Consider the following 26,519-nt stretch of genomic DNA (forward strand, 5'->3'; position numbering starts at 1 on the left):
TCTGTGACAATGGGGAAGAGCGGAAACTAGCGCCAACAGCATTTCTCCCAGTTCAAAGTACCGTAAGTATCTTGTCTTCCTGTATTCATTTCTTTGGTTGCTTCCATCCTCCCAATAGCACATCCCTGAGTAACTCTGAACGCAGATGATGCGGTGTGTGTTCCTGGATGCCAGGATGAGCCCAGCAGCTTTTCCTGCCCCCTTTCCTGCTGCTGCCCTTCCACCTCTGCCCAGGAGGCTGCAGGGCTCAGGGTGGTCCTCTGGGACAAGGGATTGGGTCCAAAGTGGGTGCAGCCATCCAAGGTGGGTTTTTGTACTGTCATCTGACCCAGATTTTTATTTCCTCTGCAGAATGTAATAGCTCAGCCGGAGTTGGACGACCTGAGGCCCGATCAGAGTTGGCCTGCTTACAGCTGAATCTGAAAGAAGGTAAGCCCCACACCTTGGAGACAGGGAACTCCCTTGTCCCTTCTTTGTCCAAGACTCACCTCCCAGGTTTTCTTGCTGGGAGTCCTGCAGGACCTGCTCCCTGCCTGGCAGGCCTTTCCCACCTGGCCTGGGAGGGCAGCGCCCAGACTGACTCCAGCTACAAGAAGCGGAGGGGGCTGAACAGACTCTGGGGTTGGGGTCTTGTTGAGGGGTGCTTGCAGCATCACACGTCATGCGATGCTGCATCGCGGGGTGGTCCCTCCCAGCAAATCCCAAGTCTCACTCGGCGAGGCGGAGGCCAGTAAGAAGACTTGATTACCGCGGCGGCAGCTGGAAGCTAGTTGCCGCTGCGGCGAGCGAGTCTTTCTTCTGGGTGCTGCTGCTCCGAGTGAGGCTTGGGAATCAGGGGGGGAGAGTTATCCCACAACGCAGCACCATACGCATGCGTGCAACATCACGACACCCCGCCCCCCGGTTTAGCCGCCCCAGGTTCCGCTCTAGTGCGCATGCTCTAGTGACAGCTGGGGTAGGAACACCACTGTCTTTCGACATTCCACGCACTGATAGTGTGAGGGACAGGGGATATCGCGAAGTCCCTCCCCTCCTGAGTTCAAGCCCATCCCCGAGCACAGGGGAAAGCAGAGAGAGTTCCGATGCCAGTGGGGAAGCAGGAAGTCGGGGCCGAGGCTCAGGCAAGGTAGAGGAGCCAGGGTCCCAGGTGGGACAGGAAGGGGCGAATAAGGGGGGGAGACCCATCCCCCCAACTCCGGAATTACGCAGAAAGAGGAGGGGAAAGAGGATGGGTCTGCCAAAGCTTTTGTGTTGGAGAAAGACGCGCCAAAAGCCATTAGGAGGTTCTGAAACCGACTGACCACATCACTCCGTGTAAATAGCAATGACTTCAGCACTGTAAATACGCAGCACCAATAAAAGAATAAAATGCAGAGCTGCGTAGCGTCGTTACTCTGAAGTAGTCCACTCCGGCCACTGTGACAGCAACCTCCTAATCCTTTTTTGGGCTACTTTGGAGTTGCCGGGATGAGCGTGTCAGAGGCGGAGAGATGGCGGCAGATCGCGGAGCAAGCCCAGCAAGAACTGCAGCAGCTGTCGCTGCAGGCGCAGGGGGAATTGAAGGCAGCTAAAGAAGAGACTAAGAAGGTCCAGGACGACCGGCTACAACTTGCAGAACAGGTGAGAGCGCTACAGGAAAGAGAGCAGGAATTAAGGGCGGTGGCGGTAGACCTCCAAAACAAGCTGGATGCAGAGAAAAACAAGGCGGGAGGGGCACCCCAAGTCCAAGTGCTGCCAGGAAGGAGAGCCGGGACCCTAGTAAGCAAGTTCAATGGAGACCCGAGGGAATATCAGGGCTTTGAGACTGAGATTGTGTATGCTCTTGAGCTGCACCACGATGAGTTCCCTGATGATGAGCACCGGGTAGCGTTTATTGTGGAGCACCTTACCGGGGCAGCCAGGGAGTGGCTAAGACCGTTAATCGCAACAAAGAATCCTTGCATGAAGAATGTCAAACTTTTTCTAGAAGGTTTGAAAACGATGTATTCGTCCGATAGTCATATGGACCAGACTAAGGAGGAACTTCATAATTTACGCCAAGGAAATATGACAGTTCGCGCGTATTGGGCGAAATTCACCATGCTGGTGCACAGATTGGGGTGGGAACTAGAGTCACCCCCAATGCAAGCGGCGTTCTACTTGGGGTTGCATGAGGAGGTGAAGGATGAGCTCTCGAGAGGTCCAAAGCCCAGTAATATGGATCAGCTGAGCAAAGCGGCTCTGGCGGTGGGGGTGAGACAGGAATCCCGGTGGAGCGACAAGCAAGCAACGCGCGCAAAGCGGGCTTGGTTCCCACGGTCGCAGGAGAAGCCACTCCCCCAAAAACCCTTTCAAGCCACGCCTGGGGCCAGCCAGGACCAGGAACCCATGCAGATTGATAGCGCGCGCGCGCGGGCTTTTCAAACCCCAGCGGCGCCAAGACGCAAGGAGGGAAGGGGTGGGAATTGCTTTCTCTGCAACTCCCCCCAGCATCTCGTCAGAGACTGCCCACATCGCAGGGAGTGGCAAGGAAAGGCGGGAACGGTTGTGCCCTCCCCCACTGACGCAGCACCACAGCAGGGAAACGGGAAAGCCTGGCTGCAGGAGACAAGGGGCGGCAGCCAGGCACAGTCAGCAGACAACAGCCCCAGCCCACCCACCCGCACAGAGAGGAGCAGAGCCAGCCCACCCCTCCCAGAGCAGGAGTGGTTCTAGAAGTGACGCTCACGCTCCCAAATGGCTATCCATTGACGGTCCTCGCCCTAATTGACAGTGGTGCCTCAGCCAACTTCTTCTCGAGAAACTTTGCAGAAGAGCACCAGATCCAGCTTCTGCAGCTGGATTTTCCTCTGCACGTGGCAACCATTGACGGCAGAGAGCTGCTGGGAGGGGCCATCACTCATCAAACCCCCCCCCCCATGAGAATGACGGTGGGAAGGCACTCAGAGACACTGGCATTCAACGTCACCACCATCTCAGACCCCCCCATCGTCTTGGGCATGAGCTGGCTGGCGCGCCACGACCCCTCCATCAGTTGGCACCAGAGATGCATCACGTTTGGGTCGGACTTTTGTCTGGAACATTGCATGCAGCACCAACCAGGGGAGGGGCCTCCAATAGCCACGGTGGCCACCATGCACGTCAAAGGGGGTGAGGCGATACCCAAGCCGTACTGGGACCTGCAGGAGGTCTTCAGCGAAGCGGAGTCCGACCACCTACCCCCACACAGGCCTTTTGACTGCCAGATCAACCTGGTGCCAGGGGCAACTATACCCCCAGCCAAGCTGTACGCCATGTCAGACCAGGAACTGGAGGATCTGCGCGCTTTCATCGACAAGAACCTCAAGCGGGGGTTCATCAGAGAAAGCAAGGCAGCAGGGGGCAGCCCGGTCTTCTGGGTGGACAAGAAAGACACGCAACAGCGCCGTCTTGTGGTGGATTTTAGACGGCTGAATTCAGTGACAGAGCCAGTGGCTTTCCCCATGCCCAGAGTGGATGATCTCCTGACAGCGGCACGCAGGGGCAAGATTTTCACCAAGCTAGACCTGAGGGGGGCGTACAACTTGATCAGGATCCGGGAAGGCGATGAATGGAAAACCACGATGTTCACGCCTCTGGGCTCTTTTGAATATCTGGTGATGCCCTTCGGGTTGCAAGGGGGCTCAGCATGCTTCCAGGCCTTCATGCACCACGTCCTGGGGTCCCTCCTCTTCAGGAAATGCTTGGTCTTCCTGGATGACATCCTTATCTATTCCGATGACCCAGTGCAGCATGTGAAAGATGTCAGGGAGGTGTTGCAGCGCCTGAAGGAGAACCACCTGTATGTGAAGCTGGAGAAGTGCAAGTTTCACACCAAGGAGGTGGACTTCCTGGGCTACAAGCTGTCAGACAAGGGGCTGGCGATGGACAAGGACAAGGTGCAGGCCATCCTGGACTGGCACAGCCCCAGGACGCGCAAAGATGCCCAACGCCTACTAGGCTTCGCCAACTTCTACAGGAAGTTCATCAAGAACTTCTCTCGCGTTACGGCTCCCATCACTGACTGCCTGAGAGGCAAGCAGAAGTTCAGGTGGACACCAGAGGCGCAAGCAGCGTTCGAAAGCCTCAAGAGGGTGTTCGCCTCCGACCAGAACCTGTTCCACGTGGTTCAGGACGCGCCCCTACGCGTGGAGACAGATGCTTCTGATAAAGCTGTGGGCGCCATTTTGTTGCAACTGGACGCCAACAGAGAGTGGAGACCCTGTGCCTTCTTCTCCAGGAAGTTGACCCAGCCAGAGCGAAACTACACGGTGTTTGATCGGGAACTTCTTGCGATCCACACGGCGTTCCAGCACTGGAGACACTTCCTGGTGGGCGCCAAGCACCCCATCCAGGTGTGCACGGACCACAAAAACCTGGAGTTCTGGAGAACTGCCAGGGTGCTCAACCAGCGGCAGATACGGTGGGCAGAGTTCTTCGCGAACTTCAACTTCTCCATACACTACATCCCGGGAGAGCAGAATGTCAGGGCGGATGCCCTCTCCCGCAAGCCAGAGTACATGGAGGAGGAGGCGCCACCGGCACCCAGGCACATTTTCCCCCCGTCAGCATGGTCCTGCGGAGCAGCAGTGGTGAGCGAGGCAGAACTCACAGCACTGACGGCAGCGGATGAATTTGCCAACCGCATCTTCAGAGAACTGAGAGGGGGGGGAGCAGGCAAAAGACTTTGCAGCACGCAGGGGGCTGCTTTTCTACAAGGGTGCACTGTACCTGCCCACCACCCAGCTTAGACGTACGGTCCTCAAGCAGATGCACGACAACCCAACGGCGGGTCATTTTGGGAGGGACAAAACCGCTCACCTAGTCATGAGGCACTTCTGGTGGCCAGGGGTGCGGGAAGATGTTCGAGACTATGTACGGGGCTGTGACACCTGCCAGCGGGCAAAGGTGGTCAGAGCAGCGCCAGCAGGATTGCTGGAGCCCTTAGCCACACCACACAGGCCGTGGGAAGTGGTGTCCATGGACTTCATCACAGATCTGCCTTCTTCCAGGGGCAAGACCGCAGTGTTGGTGGTGGTGGACCTCATGTCCAAAATGTGCCACTTTATACCGTGTGCCAGGGCGGTCTCTGCAGAAGAGACAGCCAAACTGTTTGTTGACCACGTATTCCGACTGCATGGATTACCTTTAAGGGTTATTTTGGATCGTGGCCGCCAATTTGTTTCCAGGTTCTGGAGGCGGCTCATGAACCTCCTGCAGGTGGAGGTCAGCTTGTCTACGGCTCGGCACCCGCAGACCAATGGACAGGCGGAGAGGGTCAACGCCATTCTGCAGCAGTACCTGAGATGCTACGTCAGCCAGCGGCAAACGGACTGGGTGGATCGCCTGCCACTGGCAGAATTTGCCTACAACAATGCGGTGCACGTCTCCACAGGGGTGTCGCCCTTTAAGGCCAATTACGGGCGCGACCTCAGATCTTTCCCAGAGAGGGAGGGGGAGGAGGAGGAGGAGGGCCCACAGGCTGAGGATTGGGCAGAGGAACTGGAGACGGTGCACCAGCAGCTCAGAGAACACCTGGAGAGAGCCAAGGAAGCGTACAAGAAGGGGGCAGATCGCCACAGGCGACCGGGGGAGGTCATTAGGGTGGGGGACAAAGTTTGGTTGTCCTCGGAGGGCCTTCCCATCAGAGGGAGGTGCAAAAAGCTGGCGCCCAGAAGGTTGGGCCCCTTCACGGTCACGCAACAGGTCAACCCGGTGGCATACAGGCTGGCACTGCCAGAGGACATGAGGGTGCACCCAGTGTTTCATAGATCGCTGCTGTCGCCGTACAGGGAAAGCAGCAGGCTCCGAGGCAGCGAACAAACCCCTGAGGGAGGGGGGGGAGAGGGAAGGCAGGGAGCAACTCAATGAGGCCACGGCCATCCTGGACTCAAGGTGGGGGGTGGGGGGCCTGGAGTACCTCATGGCATGGGAGGATGCTCCACCGTCGCAGAATGAATGGGTCCCAGCCACTCAGATACAGGAGGAATTCCTGGTAGAAGAATTTCACGCCCTCTTTCCCCATAGACCCAAGCCCTGGCACATGGAAAGGGAGGGGGAGGGGGAGGAATCACGGGAGAGCAGTTCACCATGGCGCTGGGAAGCGGAGTTTGAGGAACCAGAGGATGAGGTATGGGTGTCACCGAGATCCACCCAGTCAGAGGAAGGAGCAGATTGGCAGAACATTTTTACCCCTACCAGCTCTGACGCCACCGACTTTTTGGGATTCCCGTCCTCCCAGGCGGAAGGGGGGGGCTCGCAGGACTGGGGGGAGGTGTTCACACCAACGGGCTCGGAAGGTACTGAGTTCTTAGGCTTCCAGTCGTCACCGACACCTGGGGGGGACCTGGGGAGGGGTGAAGGAGAGCTTGGGAGGGGGGTGGATGTGAGGGACAGGGGATATCGCGAAGTCCCTCCCCTCCTGAGTTCAAGCCCATCCCCGAGCACAGGGGAAAGCAGAGAGAGTTCTGATGCCAGTGGGGAAGCAGGAAGTCGGGGCCGAGGCTCAGGCAAGGTAGAGGAGCCAGGGTCCCAGGTGGGACAGGAAGGGGCGAATAAGGGGGGGAGACCCATCCCCCCAACTCCGGAATTACGCAGAAAGAGGAGGGGAAAGAGGATGGGTCTGCCAAAGCTTTTGTGTTGGAGAAAGACGCGCCAAAAGCCATTAGGAGGTTCTGAAACCGACTGACCACATCACTCCGTGCAAATAGCAATGACTTCAGCACTGTAAATACGCAGCACCAATAAAAGAATAAAATGCAGAGCTGCGTAGCGTCGTTACTCTGAAGTAGTCCACTCCGGCCACTGTGACAGATAGTGTTTCTCCCCTGTATGAATTCTTAGATGGGAAGTGAAATTGTGGCTGTGACTGAAGCTCTTTCTACATTCCACACACTGTTTCTCCCCTGTATGAAGTGAGAGGAGCGCCGACTGAAGCTCTTTCCACATTCAAAGCACTGATAGGGTTTCTCCCCTGTATGAATTCTTTGATGGAAAGTGAGATTGTGGCTGTGGCTATTGAATTTCATAACAAATAAAAATACAAATATATTTTTTTAAAACAAGAAGTTTTATTAATTTCTTTCTTTAAAAACATAGACGTACAACATGCATATATTTCATATTCTTCTTTTTCATAACATTTTACAAAAAGAAAATAGAAAAGGAAAGAATAAAAGAAAAAGAAAAAAGAAAAAGAGAGAGAAAAAGAAGGGGAGGAAAGATACTAATATAGAAAACAAACAAACAATCTGTATACAAAAAAAAAGACAAAAAGAAAACCATTACATCTCTCTATATGTACAATCCACACCTTCTTTGTGAAAACTTCCAATTATTCTCTCTGTAATCTACATATTAACCTTATTTCATCACACAATTCTGAATTTACATCTACATTCGCCCCCCCCTTAAGAAAGTCAGGTTCAACTTTAGTCTGCCATTAGGATTCTGGGTATACCACTACTATTTAAATACTCATCAAACATCCTCCATTCCTTCTGTGTTTTTTTGTTTCGTTTGTCCTCTTATTCTTCCAGTGGTTTTTGCTAACTGTAAATATTCTATCATTAAAGTTTGCCAATCCATTATGCTGGGTGCATTTTTGTTTTCCCAATTTCTGGCGACCAGGACTCATGCCGCTACAATTCCATACAATAACAATATTCTTTTTGTGGTTTTAATATCCTCTGGTATTATATTTAATAAAAACATTTCCGGTCTTTTTCTAAATGTGCATTTTAACATTTTTTAAAGATCTTCATAGATGTTATTCCAGTACCTACATATTTCCGGACAATTCCACCACATATGTATTAGAGACCCTTTTTCCGCATTGCACCTCCAGCATAGATTTATTTTTATACTTCTTGGCTAACTTTTCTGGTGTTTGGTACCACCTGTGCATCATTTTAAAGATGTTTTCTATTAAGTTATAACAGGCGGTAAACTTTAAATCCACCCTCCACAGTCTTTCCCATTGCTCCATCAGGACATTGTAGCCAAGGTCCTGGGCCCACTTCACCATTACTGGTTTAACCTGCTCCTCTTTGAGTTCCCATTCCAACAGTAGGTCATAAATATGTGAAATACGTGAAATGTACTTCCCATCATTCTGTATTAGTTCTTTTTCAAATTTTGATTTTTCCTTTGAAATGCCCAATTTTTTATCCTGATTAAACCTATGATTGATTTGAAAGTATTGTAGCCAGTCCGAAAGGTATTATTTTCTCTCTTCATATTTTTTCAATATTAGCTCATTTTGTTTCTTTTCCAATAAGTCCTGATAGGTGGCGATCTTTATCTCCATATTTAGTGTCTTAACTGTTATAACGTTTGTTGATGATGTCCACAAAGGGATCCTGGGTTCCAAAATTCCTTTGTATTTTACCCAGATCAGGTATAATGATTTTCTTACTAAGTGGTTCAGGAAACCTTTGTGGACCTTAACCTTATCGTAAAGTATTGGGTAGGTAAGAGTGCCAGCCAAATCGATTTTCCACTCCTTCCAGGTCTAATATTTCTGGATTTTTCAAAGTTACCCATTCCTTTAACCAGACTATGCCCGCTGCCGCATGGTACAACTCTAAATTTGGGAGAGCGAACCCCTCCCCCTTTCCTGTCTGTTAGCAGCTGGTACTTTATTCTTGGTCTCTTACCATTCCATATAAACTTTGTTATATCTTTTTTTCCACTCCTGTGTGCGTTTATTTTTTTATTTTTAAGACGGCAAATTGTATGGCAAGTTGCGGAAGAATAAAAGGTTGCGTTTGGAAAAACACAGACAAAAAGGTGTGTGTGTGGCCTTCTCAAATATTTTATGGGCGGGGGGCAAAGACCCCTAGTTGGTGCCTATTCCCTACACCTACATGTCTCAGGATGGTTACAACATAAAAGCACATCATCAAAGCACAAAACACCACAATTTAAAAGGGCATTAGATGCCAATCAGCCAAAGGCCTGGTTGAAAAGGTGCCAATTTGCCTGGCTCCTAAAGCTGTATAATGTAGGGTTATCAGATGTCCCTGGTTCCCAGGGACAGTTCCCAGTTTTACCAATCTGTCCATGGCCAAAGATGCCAGCGGCAAGAGGTGCTGTGGCCGCTGCTGTTGCCAGTGTGGACAGCCAGGTTAGACCATAGCTGCCAAGTTATCCCTTTTTTAAAGGGATTTTCCCTTATGCTGAATAGGCTTCCTCGCGAGAAAACGGAAAACTTGGCAGCTATGGGTTAGACAGCTGTTAGACAAGCGGGAACATTCCCTCTCCCGCTCCCACCCTCCTCCTCCTCCGCCTGCTCCATTTGCGGCTGATGCTGCTTCCACATCTTTATTGGTGCTTTGGCGGGAACCTTGCCCCGAGGGCTGAGGGGAGACGTGGAGGGCGCCGGCATATGGTTTATGATGTTCCTTCCCAAACGTCCGAATTTGAGAGGGGTGCAGATGCAAGGAAAGAAACGCTGATGGCAGTCATAAAGGCTGGGCGCTTTTATTGCCCGACCAATGGAGACACCATCCTCCCACCTCCTCGCTTGTAAATAAAAATAATACTCTGCCAAATGGCTCCACCCTCTCCCCACACAGTATCCCTATTGCATTTTTCTCTACTTAAAGCGTCAGACAGAAAATAGGGGAGGTTCATATTATAATAGCTTTCGTTATGTATCCGTTTGTATTCCTCATGTGCCTTTTTCTGGGATGACCTGACTCTCTGTCCCCTCTCTACCCCCCCCCTTTGTTCCTTCCTTCCTTTTCGGTGACGCTTCCAGGAATCCCAGAAAAGAAAAGGGGGGCCCTGAACCCACGCACCCACCAAAATAGAGGAGGTTCATATTAAAATAGCTTTGGTTATCTATCCGTTTGTATTCCTCATGTGCCTTTTTCTGGGACGACCTCTCTCTACCCCCCCATTTTGTTCCTTCCTTTTCAGTGACGCTTCCAGGAATCCCAGAAAAGAAAAGGGGGGGCCTGAACCCACGCACCTACCGACCCACACCTCCCTCAGTTCCAACTATCCCATCCTAATTTTGCTTCCCCTTCTCTCTTTCCCCCTCCCCACCCTTCACCCATAACCAAGGAACCTGGCTCTGGTTGCCATGTAAACTACATATGTTTACAAAAGATTGCTCCCTACTAATAATCCAGATGCTACTGTCTTTTAACCCCTTGGTTGCTGCAAAAGTGTCCCTGGATTCATTGAAAAAAATCTGGTAATCTGGTTTTTCTGACCTTTGTATGGATTCCACATTCCACACACTGTTTATTTGGGGGAAGACCCTTATGCCTTCAAGAGCTGCCACCTATTCCCTACACCTACAGGTCTCAGGAAGGTTACAAAATAATAACACAACACAAAAACACAAAATACCACATTTTAAAAGAGCATTAGATGTCAATCATCCAAAGGTCTGGTTAAAAAGGTGCTGATTTGCCTGGCTCCTAAAGCTGTACAATGGTTTTTCCAACATTAGTATGGATTCTTTTATGGGAAGTGAGATGGGAGCTCTGACTGAAGCTCTTTCCACATTCCACACACTGATAGGGTTTCTCCCCTGTATGAATTCTTTGATGGGTAGTGAGACTCCAGCTGTAAGTAAAGCTCTTTCCACATTCCACACACTGATACGGTTTCTCCCCTGCATGAAGTCTTTGATGGGAAGTGAGAGACAAGCTCTGACTGAAGCTCTTTCCACATTCCATGCACTGATAGGGTTTCTCCCCTGTATGAATTCTTTGATGGTTATTGAGAGTGTTGCTCCGACTGAAGCTCTTTCCACATTCCACACACTGATAGGGTTTCTCCCCTGTATGAATTATTTGATGCTTAGTGAGAGAGGAGTTCAGACTGAAGCTTTTTCCACATTCCACACACTGATAGGGTTTCTCTCCTGTATGAATTCTTTGATGCTTAGCGAGACTGGGTCTCATTCTGAAGCTCTTTCCACATTCCACACACTGATAGGGTTTCTCTCCTGTATGAATTCTTTGATGCTTAGCGAGACTGGGCCTCACTCTGAAGCTCTTTCCACATGCCATGCACTGATATGGTTTCTCCCCTGTATGAATTCTTTGATGGGAAGTGAGATGGGAGCCATAACTGAAGCTCTTTCCACATTCCACACACTGATATGGTTTCTCCCCTGTATGAATTCTTTGATGGGAAGTGAGATGGGAGCCATAACTGAAGCTCTTTCCACATTCCACACACTGATATGGTTTCTCCCCTGTATGAATTCTTTGATGGGAAGTGAGAGAGGAGTTCTTACTGAAGCTCTTTCCACATTCCACACACTGATATGGTTTCTCCCCTGTATGAATTCTTAAATGGTTAGTGAGATGGGAGCTCTGACTGAAGCTCTTTCCACATTCCACACACTGATAGGGTTTCTCCCCTGTATGAATTCTTTGATGGGAAGTGAGATTGGAGCTCTTAATGAAGCTCTTGCCACAATCCACACACTGATAGGGTTTCTCCCCTGTATGAATTATTTGATGGGAAGTGAGAGAGGAGTTATTACTGAAGCTCTTTCCACATTCCACACACTGATACAGTTTCTCCCCTGCATGAATTCTTTGATGGGAAGTGAGACTGTTGCTGTGACTGAAGCTCTTTCCACATTCCACACACTGATAGGGTTTCTCCCCTGTATGAATTCTTTGATGGTTATTGAGAGAGGAGCTCTGACTGAAGCTCTTTCCACATTCCACACACTGATATTGTTTCTCCTCTGTATGAATTATTTGATGGTTAGTGAGATGGGAGCTCTGACTGAAGCTCTTTCCACATTCCACACACTGATAGGGTTTCTCCCCTGTATGAATTCTTTGATGGGAAGTGAGACTGTGGCTGTGACTAAAGCTCTTTCCACATTCCACACACTGATATGGTTTCTCCCCTGTATGAATTATTTGATGGGAAGTGAGAGAGTAGTTATTACTGAAGCTCTTTCCACATTCCACACACTGATATGGTTTCTCCCCTGTATGAATTCTTTGGTGGTTAGTGAGATGGGAGCTCTGACTGAAGCTCTTTCCACATTCCACACACTGATATGGTTTCTCCCCTGTATGAATTCTTTGGTGGTTAGTGAGATGGGAGCTCTGACTGAAGCTCTTTCCACATTCCATACACTGATAGGGTTTCTCCCCTGCATGAATTCTTTGATGGGAAGTGAGATTGTTGCTGTGACTGAAGCTCTTTCCACATTCCACACACTGATATGGTTTCTCCCCTGTATGAATTCTTTGGTGGTTAGTGAGATGGGAGCTCTGACTGAAGCTCTTTCCACATTCCACACACTGATAGGGTTTCTCCCCTGTATGAATTCTCTGATGGGAAGTGAGATTGGAGCTCTGACTGAAGCTCTTTCCACAATCCACACACTGATAGAGTTTCTTTCCGATGAGATTTTGTTGATGGGAAGTGGAATGGGAGCGCTGACTGCAGCTTTCTGCACACTCCAATTTTTTACCTGGCTTCTCCTCTCTGAAGATTTTGTCATGGTCACCTTTGTTCTCGATTTCCAATTCATCACAATCTGCAACGGAAACAAAAAAGGGATTAGAGCCTCAGGAACAAATGGAGAAGAACTGAAGGCAGTTGGGGAGGTGTTCATTAGCTGTGTTGTTTATCATTAACCAACATTTTTATTATTAGATTCTGATGAGTTGTTGAATGTTACTTTGTTTGATATATAGTAGTGTTCAAAATTTCTGGAAGAGTTTTGGGGGAAAGTGTTTTTCAGAGGGTTGATCGCTCACAACACTTCTTTTGGAGTAATATCATAAAATTATATGTCAATGGAAAGATAATTTAATCAAGAATGCAATCCAACGGACTTCCGGCATGGCAAAATGGCGAGCGGCACGCGACCATGGAGCTCCTAGGAGCCACTGATGTGCCCAAGCCGCTTGAACAACTTCGGAGCCGTTAAAACCGCTGCCAACGCAGCACAGGAGCCGGGGGAGCCTGGTGGATCAGCCGGGGAGCCGTTGGGGCCCCCTGCTCCCCCCTCCCGCCGATCGCAGGAGCCGGGTGTCCGACTATCAACACCCGGTGGGAACTGCCACCGCCGCCAACACACGAGTGCTGGGAGAGCCCGGCAGATCGATCGGGGAGCCGTCGGGGCCCTCTGCCCCCGCTCCCCCCTCCCCCGATCATCGTGAGTAGAAGCCGGGTGTCCGGCCATCGACACCCGGCGGGAACTGCTGCTGCCACCACCGCACGAGCGCCGGGAGAGCCTGGCAGATCAATTGGGGAGCAGTCGGGGCTCTCTGTCCCTGCTCCCCCTCCCGCCGATCGTGGCGAACCGCAATCGGGAGCGCCTGGCCTCCGGGACTCGGAGTCCTGAGGAGGTAAGCCCGGACCTCGTGGCCGCCGCCATTGTCACCGCTGCTGCCGCCGCCACCCCCAACAGAAAAGGAGCGAGGAGAAGGGACCTGATCCGAGCCCTTGCAGCCCTTGCCGCTGCAACATAGCGCCGGGATCGCCCGGCCTTCCAGGACCCTGGGGCCGGTAGAGCCCACGAACCTGCCCCCTCTGTCCATTAATGAGACTGGGGTAGATCAACGTCTAAAGGAAGGCCTGTCGGAAAAGGCTTTGATTGCAGACTGAGGCCGTCATTCCAAGTCTAGGCCCAGCCTGAACCTGCTCCTCTATTTGTCTATTTTTGAATAAAAAAATTTATTTTTTATTTTTGAATATTTTCAGCGGATTTTTTTATATTTTTCTTTTCTTTCCCTTTTCCCCTCCCCCCTTTAAATTTTTCTTCAGTGGAAACGAAGATAAATAGAAAGGGGAAAGAAAGGGAAAACACACACACACAAAAATAACACCAAAAAACTTTACCTAATATTTTTAGTGTTCTTGCCATTTATCACCTCCATCTCCCACCTTTTGACACAAGACCCCCCTTTCTTTCCGTACATTTTGGACTTTTGAGGGACCGCAGCACAAAGCAAAGACGGGGACCCCCCCCCCAGGCTCTCGGCCCCTTTTGCTTAATTTCTATCATTTTCAAGCTGGCGTCCTCTCCCTCCAACCTCTTTTGCCTTGGCTTGGCTCTGTTTTTTTCCTCCTTGATGCATAGAGGTGCCCTTTGGAACCCCTCATAGACTTTTGCAGCCCCCCCCCCAAATATCCTCTCCTTGTTTTTGATCTCCATCTCACTGGTTGCTTCCCACCCCCACCTTTGTCTTCTATCCCTTTTCTCTTTTTCTCACTTTCCTTTTCAGTTCCCTCTTTCTCCCTTCTGGATCAAACCTCCTCCTCATCTACTCTGTCTATTGACCTGTCTCCAAAGAGGAAGCCTTTCCTCCTCCCTATTACCCCCCCTTGAAAACGGTTGTCTTTGTTTTGTCTTTGTCTTGCCTCCTTCATTCCAATATGTAACCCTTCTCTTTAAATCCCTTCCAAAATACTCAATTCCCCTTTATTCAATTTCCCCTTATCTTCCCCTCCTACCCCACTTCTCATTCCCCCACCTCTTCTTTTGTTTTACACCCTCTTTGTTCGCTGGAGTGCTCGCTTGTCCGTCTCTAAATCGAACCTCCCCTCTTTCGCTTGTTTGTTTGTCTACTTTCACCTGTTTGTCTGTCTGTCCATTGGTTTATCCGCCTCTCCGAGTACCTGACCACCACTTTGACAGCACTGCTGAGGCGAATACGACAGTCTCTGAGAAGTTCTTATAACATTGCCAAGGGATGACACAAATGATTGCTTAATCCAAACGCTCTGCAGAAGCCACCAATCAACAACGCCTGACTAGTCCAATGACCCAACACCCAGAAATCATAACCGCCATAATCCCTAACCCCAACACGTCCCACTCCGAGAGAATGCCAAACAAACCTCAAACCAAAAACGCCAAGGAGATGAAGGTGTCACCAACTAAAAAGATGGTAAATAACATTGAGACCGCAACACCTCCTCAAAATGACGAAATATTACAACACCTAAGAGAAATGGAAGAGAGGATGACAAGTAAACTGGAAGCTGCAGTGGAAAATGCAATGACCCCCATACAACTACTAATCAGCAATCTTACCTCCAGAGTGGAAGCTCTAGAAAAGAAGAATCAACTGCAAGAAACAACAATAGAGCAATACCAGGATGAAACCGCACGTATGAATAAGAAATTGTACGAACTGGAAAGAGAAAATAAAGAACTGAGAATTAAACAAGCAGACATCGAAGACCGAAACAGACGCTGCAACATCCGCTTCCGCAACTTTCCAGAAAAAGCAGAAGAGAAAAGCCCAGCAGACCTAATTGTAAGATGGTTGAAAGATACAATCCCAAATCTGACACTCAAGGTATCCGATCTGGAGAGGGCACACAGAGCTCTAAAAGTTATGCCAAAACCTGATGCTCACCCAAGAGACATCATAGTGTGCTTTTCATGCTACGAAAAAAAGGAAGAGATATGGAACGGCCTCAGAAACTCAACCAACCTCCAATACAAAGACAACTCCATATTGGTCCTACAAGACTTATCCCAAGACACCCTAAATCGGAGAAGAAACCTACGCCCATACACTCAGCTTCTTAAGCAAAAAGGGATTCGATACCGTTGGGGCTTTCCCTTCCATCTCATTGTGGCAACCGATACAACACAGTACATGGCTACCAACGAAACGGAAGCCCAACAACTACTGAGGAACCTTGGGCTTGACCTTCCACTGGATCGGCAACAGAAAGAGCTACCAAGCGACAGCCGAGATCAAGAAAATGGAACAGCAGTAAATGAATGGATGGAAATAAAGAGGGGAAAGAGACAACAGAAGCAACACGTCAAGACTCGCCGGTACAACCATCTACCATCGCTCACAAAATCATTCTACCAAATATACTCCACAGGACGCCAGACCATGATCAACCGAACCAAAACATCACTGAGGAACAACCCTACAACAACAACAATCACAGCTGAATGAAGCAACCGGAAATCATCTCGAACTGCAGGACTGGTGATTCCCCTCCCCTCCCCCCCTCCCCATAGGCCTTAAACATAGCTAACAGCATTAATATCCCCCCAACACCTCACCTCCATAGATCCTACCCCCATCCCAACCCCACCCCGACACCAGTCCAAACAACCTTAATCACATTCCCCATCAATCACAACTCATATCTCCAGTATCCCTTCCATACCAAACAAGAGAAAAACAACTCCCCCAGCATCCATAACACAACTCACTATCAGGCTAAAACATAATACATATTCAATAACATGGTGGCATCAGAGCGTGCCAACACATATACACACTCTAATACATCAGTAATGTTGCTATTAACATTGGCAACGTTGCTCACGAACCTAACATCACAAAACTATTCTACACCGTCTCGCTGAACATCCCCTATCGCAAACAACGAGGGGGAAGGCCTGTCTCTGAGCACAGCCCTTCACATCAGCCGAGACCCAGGACCAACCGGCTAATCGTCAAAAGGTCCAAAATACCCCAAACGAACACCTATATAACTACATATAGGAGACCCTCTATAACTTACCCCCTACCCTTTAACCCGATTCTAATCCTAATCCCACTGGACCCCCACCCACCACACCATAAGTCAGCGCAACCCCAATGGTTCAGTACACAACACAAACTGAGGGACATAGGACAACCCAGACGGGTTGGCAAGGAACCACCCTACAGAATAAATAAAAAAGATGGCTAGCTTGAAAGCAATCACATTAAATGTGAGGGGGCTGGGAAACCCCATCAAGAGAAAACGTATCACCTCATACATAAACACCATGAAACCACACATCACCTTCCTACAAGAAATACACAACCCACCTAAAGGGAACAAACTCCTGAATGACCCTCTTTTTAGTCAACAATGGGTAGCACAAGGCTCAGGAAAGGCCCGCGGAGTTGCTGTAATACTTAGTAGGGACCTAAATTTCAACGCCACAACAGTCCTAAAGGACAAAAAAGGTAGATTCATTTTCATTAAAGGAATACTAGATGGCAAAATTAAACTGACAATCGGCTCATTATATGGCCCTAACTCGAGACAACTTGAATTCTTTCAAAAAACACTAAACAAGTTCCTTTCTTTCTCTGAGGGGGAAGCAATCCTAGGAGGCGATCTTAACTTAAATATGAAAGGCATAACTCTGAAAAACACACATCCTGTAAACTCACAGGTAACCCTCCTCAAAAACCCCCCAACAACTAAGGGCTCTTACAAGTTACTAAAAATGTTAAAAAACAGGGGTCTCTATGACATTTGGGGCGAACACAACCCGGGAGACACCACCCACACATTTCAATCCGGACGCCACGGTACAACGTCCAGACTGGACAGCATCCTGCTCACGCAGGGTCTGATCCCCTTAGTAGAATCAACAAACATAGGCAGCATCAAAATCACAGACCATGCCCCAGTAGAAGTCACTGATAAAATAGGTGGAGAAACACAAACCACCCCATCATGGTCTTTCAGTCCCATCCTAACCACAAACACCCAAATTAGAGCAAATATCACAAAAACTCTCCAAAACTATTTTAAAGAGAATGATGTAGACAATATAAATACTCCCCTCTTATGGGACGCAATGAAAGCGGTGACCAGAGGAGCTTGCATAAAAGAGAAAGCACTCCTTAAAAAACAAACCTCTTCAAAAAATAACAAAATAGAACAAGATATCATTGCCCTCTCATCACGTTACAAACAGGATCCAAAAAACTACTTAAACTTCTAGAACAAAAGCGAAGAGAATTAGACTCCTTAGAAATCAACAAAACAATGATCAATATTTTATATTCTAAACAGCGCTTCTATGAATACGGAGGGAAAAACTCCAGACTATTAGCAAATAGATGCAGGAAAAAAGCACTTAAAACAAGAATACACTGCATCACCAAAAAAGACGGCAACATAACATTTCCCCCGAAAGAAATAACTTCTGAATTTGCAGAATTCTACTCCAACCTGTACACCTCCCACAACCCAACTGAGGAGGGAATTAGAAAATTCCTAACAGGACTGACCATGCCCACTTTAACCAATGAAGAACAGGAATTCATGGACAGCCCTATCACCCCCGAGGAAATAGACACGGTCCTTAAAAACTTGAAATCACACAAAGCCCCGGGCCCAGACGGCTTCACAGCTGAATTCTATAAAAAAAATTAAAGAACCCCTGATGCCCTACATGATACGCCTATTTAATGATATCATGAAAGGGGGGCTTATTCCCAAAACATGGAATCACTCCAAAATAGTTTCCATCCCAAAGCCATTGAAGGACAACCTCAAAGTAGAATCTTACCGCCCAATCGCATTAATAAATCAGGATTACAAGATATTCACATCAATCTTGGCCAATCGCTTAAAAATCTTCCTAGGCAATTTAATAGTCCCAGACCAAACCGGTTTCGTCCCTGGTCGCAATATTACAGACCCCATCAGGAAACTACTAAACTTAATCGAACACAGCAAGGCAACCAAACTTCCACTGACAATTATGTCCCTAGATATCCTCAAAGCTTTTGATTGCTTAGAGTGGAAATACTTATTAGCAGTACTAACTAACATGAAATTTGGCCCCAACTTCCTTCAAATTCTCAAACAAATATATTCCCAAGCCTCAGCAAACTGCAGAATTAATAATATGGACTTAAACACCATAGCAATCCAAAGAGGCACAAAACAAGGATGCCCGCTGTCTCCATTCCTATTCATCCTGGCTTTGGAGCCCCTAGCAATCCGAATCCGAGCAGCCACAGACATCAAGGGAGTGGAAATAAAAGGCAGAAATTATAAATTAGGGCTGTTTGCAGATGACCTAATGGTCACAACATCAGACCCCTTAAATACAGCAACCTTCCTAATCAGAGAACTCGCCACCAAGAGTTTGGTCTTACAAGTAAACTTTGGTAAGAGTTTGGTAAGAGTTGGTCAGAAGCCATGTGCTTCAACACCCCTCCCCACATCCAAAAAGAACTTACTAATATCACCAAAATAAAACTTTGCCACACCAAATTCAGATACCTAGGAGTACAAATAACCCAGAACCTCAATAAATTATACCTCCACAATTACAAACCCCTGTGGCGACAAATAAACAAAGACCTAAAGAGATGGGACAGTATGAGTTTCACTCTTTCAGACAAGATAGCCATGGTCAAAATGGTCACCCTCCCAAAACTAACCTACCTATTCCAAACCCTCCCAATTTGGATCCCCCCAACCAAACTTCGTAAATGGCAGGGAAAATTACACTCTTTTATTTTCTCACATAAAAAACCAAGGATTAGCATCAAATACCTTCACCTCCCCACCTCAGCAGGATGGGGAATCCCCAACATAGAAACATACTACAACGCCAACCAAATACGCCATATAATCCCATATATACTTGAAGATGAGACAAAACAATGGGTACACCTGGAGAGGGACTCAATTGAAAATATCTGCACCACAGCATACCCATTCCTCCCAAACAAACTAAGGAAGATTCCCAGAACCCTCAACAGATACACACAAACCATGTTCAAAGCATGGAAAGCAGAAACTAGTAAACTATCTCCAACCCCATCCCCATTAATTCCCCTGGCTTACCATCCCTTGTTCCATCATGCAGCACAAAACCTCCAGATGAAAACCTGGCGAACCAAAGGTCTACATCGCTTAATGGACTTCTATCAAGACAACAAACCTTTGTCAACACAAGAAATACAGGACAAACTAGAAGACATCCCAATGCCCTGGTTAGCAGAACATCAACTACATGCCTTTCTAAATAACCCAACAGTAAAATCGGCAGCAACTAGACCCCTGACAACTTTCGAAAGCCTCCTCCAAATGTTAAAAGGACATGGAAAAGGGACGGTATCTGCAATATACAAAATACTACTCCAAAATCCCACAGACCCTTTGGACAACCTAAAAAGACAATGGGAGGATGGCATAGGATATGAAATCAACCCTACCCAATGGACTAGAATGTGGTCGAAACCCCCCTTCAAATCTATATCAATGAAAAGAAAAGAACTCTCGTTGAAACTAACTTACAGATGGTACCTGACTCCAAGGAAACTAGCACTAATACGTTCAGGAACCTCATTGAAATGTTGGAGGATGCACCTCCATAGGCACATATCTCCACATGTGGTGGGAGTGCCCTAAAATCCAATCATTCTGGATGACATCCATGCAAGAAATCTGTAAGATAACTAAGCAAGTGCTAGATATTACCCCAGAATTGGTTTTACTAAATATCTTTCAAGATAACAACGCTCACTCAGATCACAAAGAACTTATAATCCACCTATTGTCAGCAACTAGAAACATCATAGCCAGGCACTGGAGGGACATGTCAGGGGTAAGCATGGACCAATGGTACCAAGTTGTATGGGAAACGGCCCTACTAGAAAAACTAACCAGTAAGCTGAAACTGACACGGGGACAAACAGAAGAAGACACCTTCACCCCAGTATGGTTCCCCTTCATCACATATACAGCCCAACAAGACAACGACAAAAACTTACCGTCGGCATACAAATCAATATGGCTAACCTAATCAAAACATCCTCCCTCCCCACTCACACAAGAAACTAAAGATCATCACAGCCAACCACAAATGAGCAATCACATCCTAAGATGAATCCCGACCTCTCTCACCAACAGAGAAGCACGAATAAACAACAGAGAACCTGCACAAACGACGCTGACGCCGAACCCCTACACATATCAAGAAAAACAGAAACATTGACCATCCACCACACCCAACTCCCCATCCCACCCACCTCTTTCCCCCCTTCCTCATAATGTCTCAACAAGTAAAATTGATGTGTAAAAATGATGCATGAGACACTGCACTACCTTTGTAACCCAAGAAAATCCTTAATAAAAATAATTATTAAAAAAAGAAAGAAAGAAGAATGCAATCCAACAAAGTTTTTTTAGTTACCCGTATTCTATCAAACGTTATAGCCAAATAACCAGAAAAAGGAAGCACAACTTGCTTAGGTTGACTTTTCTCAGTGTGTTATGTGATTGTTATCAAGTTGGAAGCCGCCCAGAGTGGCTGGGACAACCAAGCCAGATTGCCAGGGTATAAATAAAAATTATTATTATATCTGCAATGGTACCTTGATTTAAGAACTGTTCTGTTCCAGAAAAGATTAAGTTTGTAAACCGAGGTACCACTGTATTATTATTACCTGAGATTCAATAAGCCTAGCTCTTCTCTGGGATGAATTTTGTTTGGCCCAGTCATGGCATCCCCTCCATCTCCAATGTCAGTCGTCTCTTTGGTCAACCCAAGACTGACAGGAGCAAAAACAAAAACAGAAAACCTGAAGCCACTTATCTTTCCTAACAATTCTCAAGCTGACATTTGAGATGGCCTGGGCAGTTCAGACCAGCTCAATCGTGGTAGAAAAAGGAATAATTTGAGGAAGATTGTTCAAAGAAAAAAATGTAATTTACTGTTTATTGTGGGGGTGTTAGGTTCCCAGGTGTTATAGGGGGTGCTGGAGAACTCTGCACCATATCTGCACATGTGCAGGAAACACTTCTGCGCATGCGTGAGCGATTTGGCGCTTCTGCTCATGCATGAGCGGTGAGACCCGGAAGCAACCCTTTCCGGTACTTCCAGGTTGCCGTGGGACACAACCTGAAAAAAAGGAACATGAAGCGGACGTAACATGAGGTATGACTGTAGAGGTATTTTTCGAATTTCCAGGCACATATGACGATATGATGAATACCAAGAGAGGCCACGATCCCACGAATCTCCTCCATAACCTCCTTATGCAGAGCTCTCTGGTCAGGATCCAGCAATGCCCACTCCTCGTCCGTGAAACGAACAGCAACATCTTCAAAGCACACTGGACCCTAAAAGAAAAAGGGAAAGAAGAGTAGGAAAGAAGGAAGGGAATAAAGAAGGAAAGAATAAGAAAGAGGGAGAGAAGACAGAAAGGGAGAAAGGAGGAAGGAAGGAAAGAAAGAAAGAAAGGGAAGCGGGGGGGGGGGTCGCCGCCTTGATTCGGCGCCAGAGAAGAGCGGGAAGGGACCCAGGGGCAAAAAGCATTTCCTGCGCAGCGTGAGGCAGCGGGTGTCGGTTTTAGGAGAGGTGCGTAAAGCCACCTCACACTTGTGCGTTTGCGGGGAGGGTGCTGAGCCGCGGCAGGAGGAGGAGGAGGCGGCTTGCTGGGTCAGCAAGTCCTGAGCCTCTGGGATGCAGCAGTAGCACTTTGAAACCACCTCCTCCTGCCGTGGCTCGGGGCGCTCCACGCGGCACTGCTGGGTGCTTTGTCGGTGCTTCAGCAGCAGCAGCCAGTTCCAGGTGGCGAGCCACGGCAGGAGGAGGAGGATTCAAAGTGCTACAGAGCACTGCTGCATCCCAGAGGCTCGGGACTCTCCATGCGGCGCTGCCGGGCGCTGACCCGGCAAGTCGCCTCCTCCTCCTGCCGCAGCTCAGCACCCAGAACTGGCTGTTGCTGTTGCTGCTGCTGAAGCGCCGACAAGGCGCTCTGCCCCATTTGCACATAACAAAAAATGTATTTTGGCGCCAGTGAGCAACATGGCTGGTTTGGGAGAAGAAGTGTGAGTAGGCGAGGCTGGGAGCTGAGGGCCCCGGGTCCGGTCAGCTGGCCCCGGAGGGTCCCCTATGTACCGTAGGGTAGCACTTTGAAACCACCTCCTGCTGCCGTGGCCCGGGGCGCTCCACGCAGGGCTGCTCCGGCCACCTTTCTAACTGTTTCTAACAGGGCTGCTCTTTTTTTGCGGCTCAGGGTATGGCTTATTTTCGTGAGCGAGCGAGGGCGAGTGAGAGGAGAGGAGGGCAGGGTGGCCTTGCCTGGCTGCCCGCCGGCCCACGGGTGGCGAAAAGAAGCATGGCAGGCACCGCACTGCCAGAGGCTGGGGAGAAACTTTCCATCGCCTTCGCCCTCCCCTGTTGAGTCAGACGCGCCACCTCAACCCAAGGAGGGACAGAGGGAGGCGCTGCTCAAAGGTGCCCTTCCTCCCCCCATTCACCTCCGCCGGCCTCCACCCTCGCTTCCCCGATGCGCCCTGCCACCCTCAGCCAGCGCCGAGGCGCTATACCGGGGAGGAGAGGCTCCTTCCCCGCCCTGGCCTGGCTTGTCTGGAAACGGCACCGGGGGGGGGAGCGTAGGGGGGGGAGAAAAAGTAAGCAGCATCCTCCTCCTCGCGCTTTAGCGCAACCGCAGCGAGGCGCTTGTCCGGCCGGGAGCAGCGGTTGGCGGCCGCAGGTAAACGGTAGGCAGAGGGGTGGAGGGAGGGGAGAGGGCGTGCATGTGTGTGCGTCCAGTCTCTGCGTCCAATCCTTGTGTCCGTGGGGCACGTGCGCAGTAGCGCAGACACAGGGACACAATAATAACAATAATAATAATAATTTATTATTTATACCCCGCCCATCTGGCCGGGTTCCCCCAGCCACTCTGGGCGGCTAGGACTGGACGCAGAGACACAAGCATTCCAGTTTGCCTGGACTTTATTATATAGGATTATTATTATTATTATTATTATTATTATTATTATTATTATTATTATTACACAAGCATTCCAGTTTGCCTGATGGATGGATCCACTTTCTCCCCTCCTCATGAGCTGTTCTGGGGGTTCCCTCCCAATGCCTTAGAGCAGGCATGTCAAACCTGCGGCCCTCCAGATGTTTTGGACTACAATTCCCACCTTCCCCAACCACTGGTCCTTCTAGCTAGGGATCATGGGAGTTGTAGGCCAAAACATCTGGAGGGCCGCAGGTTTGACATGCCTGCCTTAGAGTCAAATTCAAGGGGTTCATGGGGGTATGGCGAGAGGGAGGAATGGGGGGCAGCCCCCATTTTGCAGCGGCTGGTGCTAATTAGGTGAATCCAGGCCACTATTTGTCCTCATTTGTCCTCTGCTTAGAAACCAAATTTAGCATTCAGTGCTCAATCTACAAATAAAATACGGTAAGCCTATTTTGGATGGCCATCTGTCTTGGATGATCTAGCAGAGATTCCTGCAATGCAGGGGGTCTCCTGGCTCTTGGGGACAAGCAGGGAGGGTGGCTTCTGACAAAAGGAGAGGGAGCCACCGGTGGCTCCTCCTTATCCTGACTCACCCGTGCCTCTTGACCTCCCTCCTCCCACTTGCCTCCATCCTCTTCTGCCTCTGATTCTGGACTGCATTCTGCCACAGAGTCTCCCAGTTCACTAAGCCCTGTTAGCCCTTCAGCTTCTGACACCTCCTCTTCCCAGGCTTCTCCCTCTTCCCCCTCTGACCACCCATCCTTCTTCTACCTCCACTTCTTGGGCTCTGAGCCATCTTCCCTTCTTGGTTCCCCGGCTGCATCCTCCCACCATTCCTCTGTGCCCAACCAGTCCATGACATTGCTCCATCCCTCGGCCCCTGTCCCCACAAGGCAGCTTCCCCTGACCTGATCTGGTTCCACAGCTGCTGCTTCCCTTCTGCCCCCATGAATAGACGGATCATGAGGTCTTGCCGGCATCATTCTGTCACCTGCAAGAGAAAAAAGGTAAACAGGTCGCCAGGAGTGCCTGCTTCTCTCACAGGTGAAACAGGGCATCTCTAACTACAGATGGGCCTTTGAGAAAGCCTTACCTGCTGAGAACATTTAGACGTTTGTGCCCATTTCATATGTTTGCTGTGCAGAAATACATCTCCCCTCCCCTGGACCCTTGTTCCCAATTGTCTCCCTCCAAAACAACATGAAAAGAACCATCAGATGAGTTGGGAAAAGAACAGAATGAGGCCAAATGGAGAAAAACCACCTTCCTCCTAACCTACTGAGAGCGTTTGGAAGTTTGTGCCCATTTCATATGTTTGTTGTGCAGAAATACATCTCCCCTCCTCTGGACCCTTGTTCCCAACTGTTTCCCCCCCAAACAAGATGAAAAGAACCCTCAGATGATTTGGAGCTCCAACAGAATGAGACCAAACAGAGAATAACCACCTTCCTCCTTACCCAGCGGCCTCTCTCTGGTGTCCAACGGAGGCCTCTCTGCCTCACAGGAATCCAGCTCCATTTCTGCAAAATGGTCCTTTCCCTGAAAAAGAAACAAGGATTCAAAAGAGAGAATGGTGAAGAATATTAGAAAGAGAATGTCAAAGACTTCAAGGGTGAGAGATCTCATTCCATGGATGCTTTCCCAGAAAACGGATGGGCCATCAGTTGACCATTATGGGATATTCTCTGTCCTGTTTTGAGCCTTTGGGGAGTATCCAGAGGAAAGTCTCTCTCACCTGCTTTCTCTCCTCTGCCTGACTCAGGAGGAAACCTTCGGCCACGGCCACGGCCTGGGAACTGGTCTCTGCTCCGCATTCTCTCACCCAGCTCTCCATCTCCGGGGGAAGGACAGCCAGGAACTGAACCACCAAAAACAGGGCTTTCCTTCCTAAAAAAGCTAAACATCACTTTCCTCCTCCCTAAAGAAGCTCAACAACTTTTACGTGAACCCCCAAAAAACAGGGCTTTCCTTCCTAAAAAAAAGTTCAACAACTTTGACCTGAACCCCCCCAAAAGGGGATAGATCACTGCCAGTTTTTAACTCTGTGAGTAGATTGCAGTCTCCTGGAAGTTGGCCACCCCTGCTCTAAGAGATCGGAAGGAACCCTTTTAGTCTTCTGCCAATTTCTGTCTGTTGTAATGAAAAAGTCTAGGAAATCCTACAAAGGAAATACATTGTTCTGTTACAGAATTTGTAGGACATGGGTGGGGGTGGGGAAATGGTTCCTTGAGCAAGCATGGATGAGTCTTGCTTGGAACCAGGGCTGGATTGCACCGGATCCCAGACCATGAGCTCTCTTTTTGAAAAGAAAGAGAAGGAGGAAGAAGAGAAGAAATAAGTCTCTAGCGTTCTAGCAATTAACCTGGTTTCTGCTGCCTTCAACCTGGTTTCTGCTGCCTTCCAGTAAATGCATGAAGTCAGAACTGACTGACAAGGGAATCATTTGTATCTTGTGAAAAATGGATGCTTAGCTCTAGTGGGGGACCTCACCCGGGGGTCCTAAGGAGGTAGCTCCCCACCCCCACCCACCCCTGCTTCTGTCTTCTTTCATTGCACTTGGAATCTCTGCCGCTCTCAAGACAGACTCCTTAATGGCTTAATACAGAACTATTGATGCCAAGGTCCCTGGAGGCTCAGTGAGTAGCAGCGCCCATTTCTGCCTGGTTTTCCAGCAACAATTCCTTTGGGACAGAGAGGATGTGGTCCTGGGATGCCATGCTCTGGGTGCGAGGGGATTGCTGCAGTGGCCTCCGTGTGGAGCTGCCCTTGGAGATGATTGGGAAACTGGTTTGCAATGCAGCAGCCAGACTATGTGCTGGGATCCCTCTCTTTATTCCTGGCCTTTCTCTCCCACCTTTCCTTCCTTCCTCCACGTGGTTTTTTTTGGGGGGGGGGCTAGCCCACCTCCTCGAGCAGCTTTGGAAAACCATTTGCACATGTTTCCTCTGTTGTGCAATGACGCTGAGTGATGTCACACAGAGTTAAAACTCCTAGGGACTCCTTTGTTTGAAGAAGAGAGATTTCGTG

At 48.9% G+C, this 26,519-nt stretch overlaps 2 protein-coding genes across 3 annotated transcripts in view; both read right to left on the reverse strand.

The window, feature by feature from the left end:
* Positions 1-7,047: 7,047 nt before the first annotated feature.
* LOC132592032 (uncharacterized) overlaps positions 7,048-26,519 on the reverse strand; it is a 124,205-nt gene continuing 104,733 nt past the window's right edge. Inside the window, 1 exon segment of the mRNA XM_088668866.1 lies at positions 7,048-12,386. Coding sequence (XP_088524992.1) covers positions 10,431-12,386 — 1,956 coding nt within the window. The 3' untranslated portion in view covers positions 7,048-10,430.
* LOC148686061 (uncharacterized) lies at positions 21,418-26,006 on the reverse strand. 2 transcript variants are annotated; one of them, XM_088668863.1, is made up of 5 exons: positions 25,228-26,006; positions 24,950-25,031; positions 24,401-24,483; positions 21,723-21,849; positions 21,418-21,628 (listed from the first exon to the last, which is right to left on the reverse strand). In XM_088668863.1, exons 1-5 carry the CDS (start codon positions 25,324-25,326, stop codon positions 21,474-21,476), a joined length of 546 nt encoding a protein of 181 aa, XP_088524989.1. In that variant the 5' UTR covers positions 25,327-26,006; the 3' UTR covers positions 21,418-21,473. The 2 variants fall into 2 exon arrangements, with proteins under 2 accessions (XP_088524989.1, XP_088524988.1); XM_088668862.1 differs by having other exon boundaries at positions 21,418-21,849; positions 25,228-26,005.

The sequence above is a fragment of the Zootoca vivipara genome, chromosome 4 (assembly GCF_965207765.1).
Source record: "Zootoca vivipara chromosome 4, rZooViv2.hap1.1, whole genome shotgun sequence".
Classification (NCBI taxonomy): domain Eukaryota; kingdom Metazoa; phylum Chordata; class Lepidosauria; order Squamata; family Lacertidae; genus Zootoca; species Zootoca vivipara.

Excerpts from the sequence above, each read along its gene's own strand:
- LOC148686061 (XM_088668862.1), bottom strand. The coding sequence starts at position 25,326 with ATGGAGAGCTGGGTGAGAGAATGCGGAGCAGAGACCAGTTCCCAGGCC. Across the intron at positions 25,032-25,227 it reads AGGCAGAGGAGAGAAAGCAG|GGAAAGGACCATTTTGCAGA; the intron begins GTGAGAGAGACT and ends TTTCTTTTTCAG. Across the intron at positions 21,850-24,400 it reads CAGCTGTGGAACCAGATCAG|GGTCCAGTGTGCTTTGAAGA; the intron begins GTCAGGGGAAGC and ends TTTTTCTTTTAG.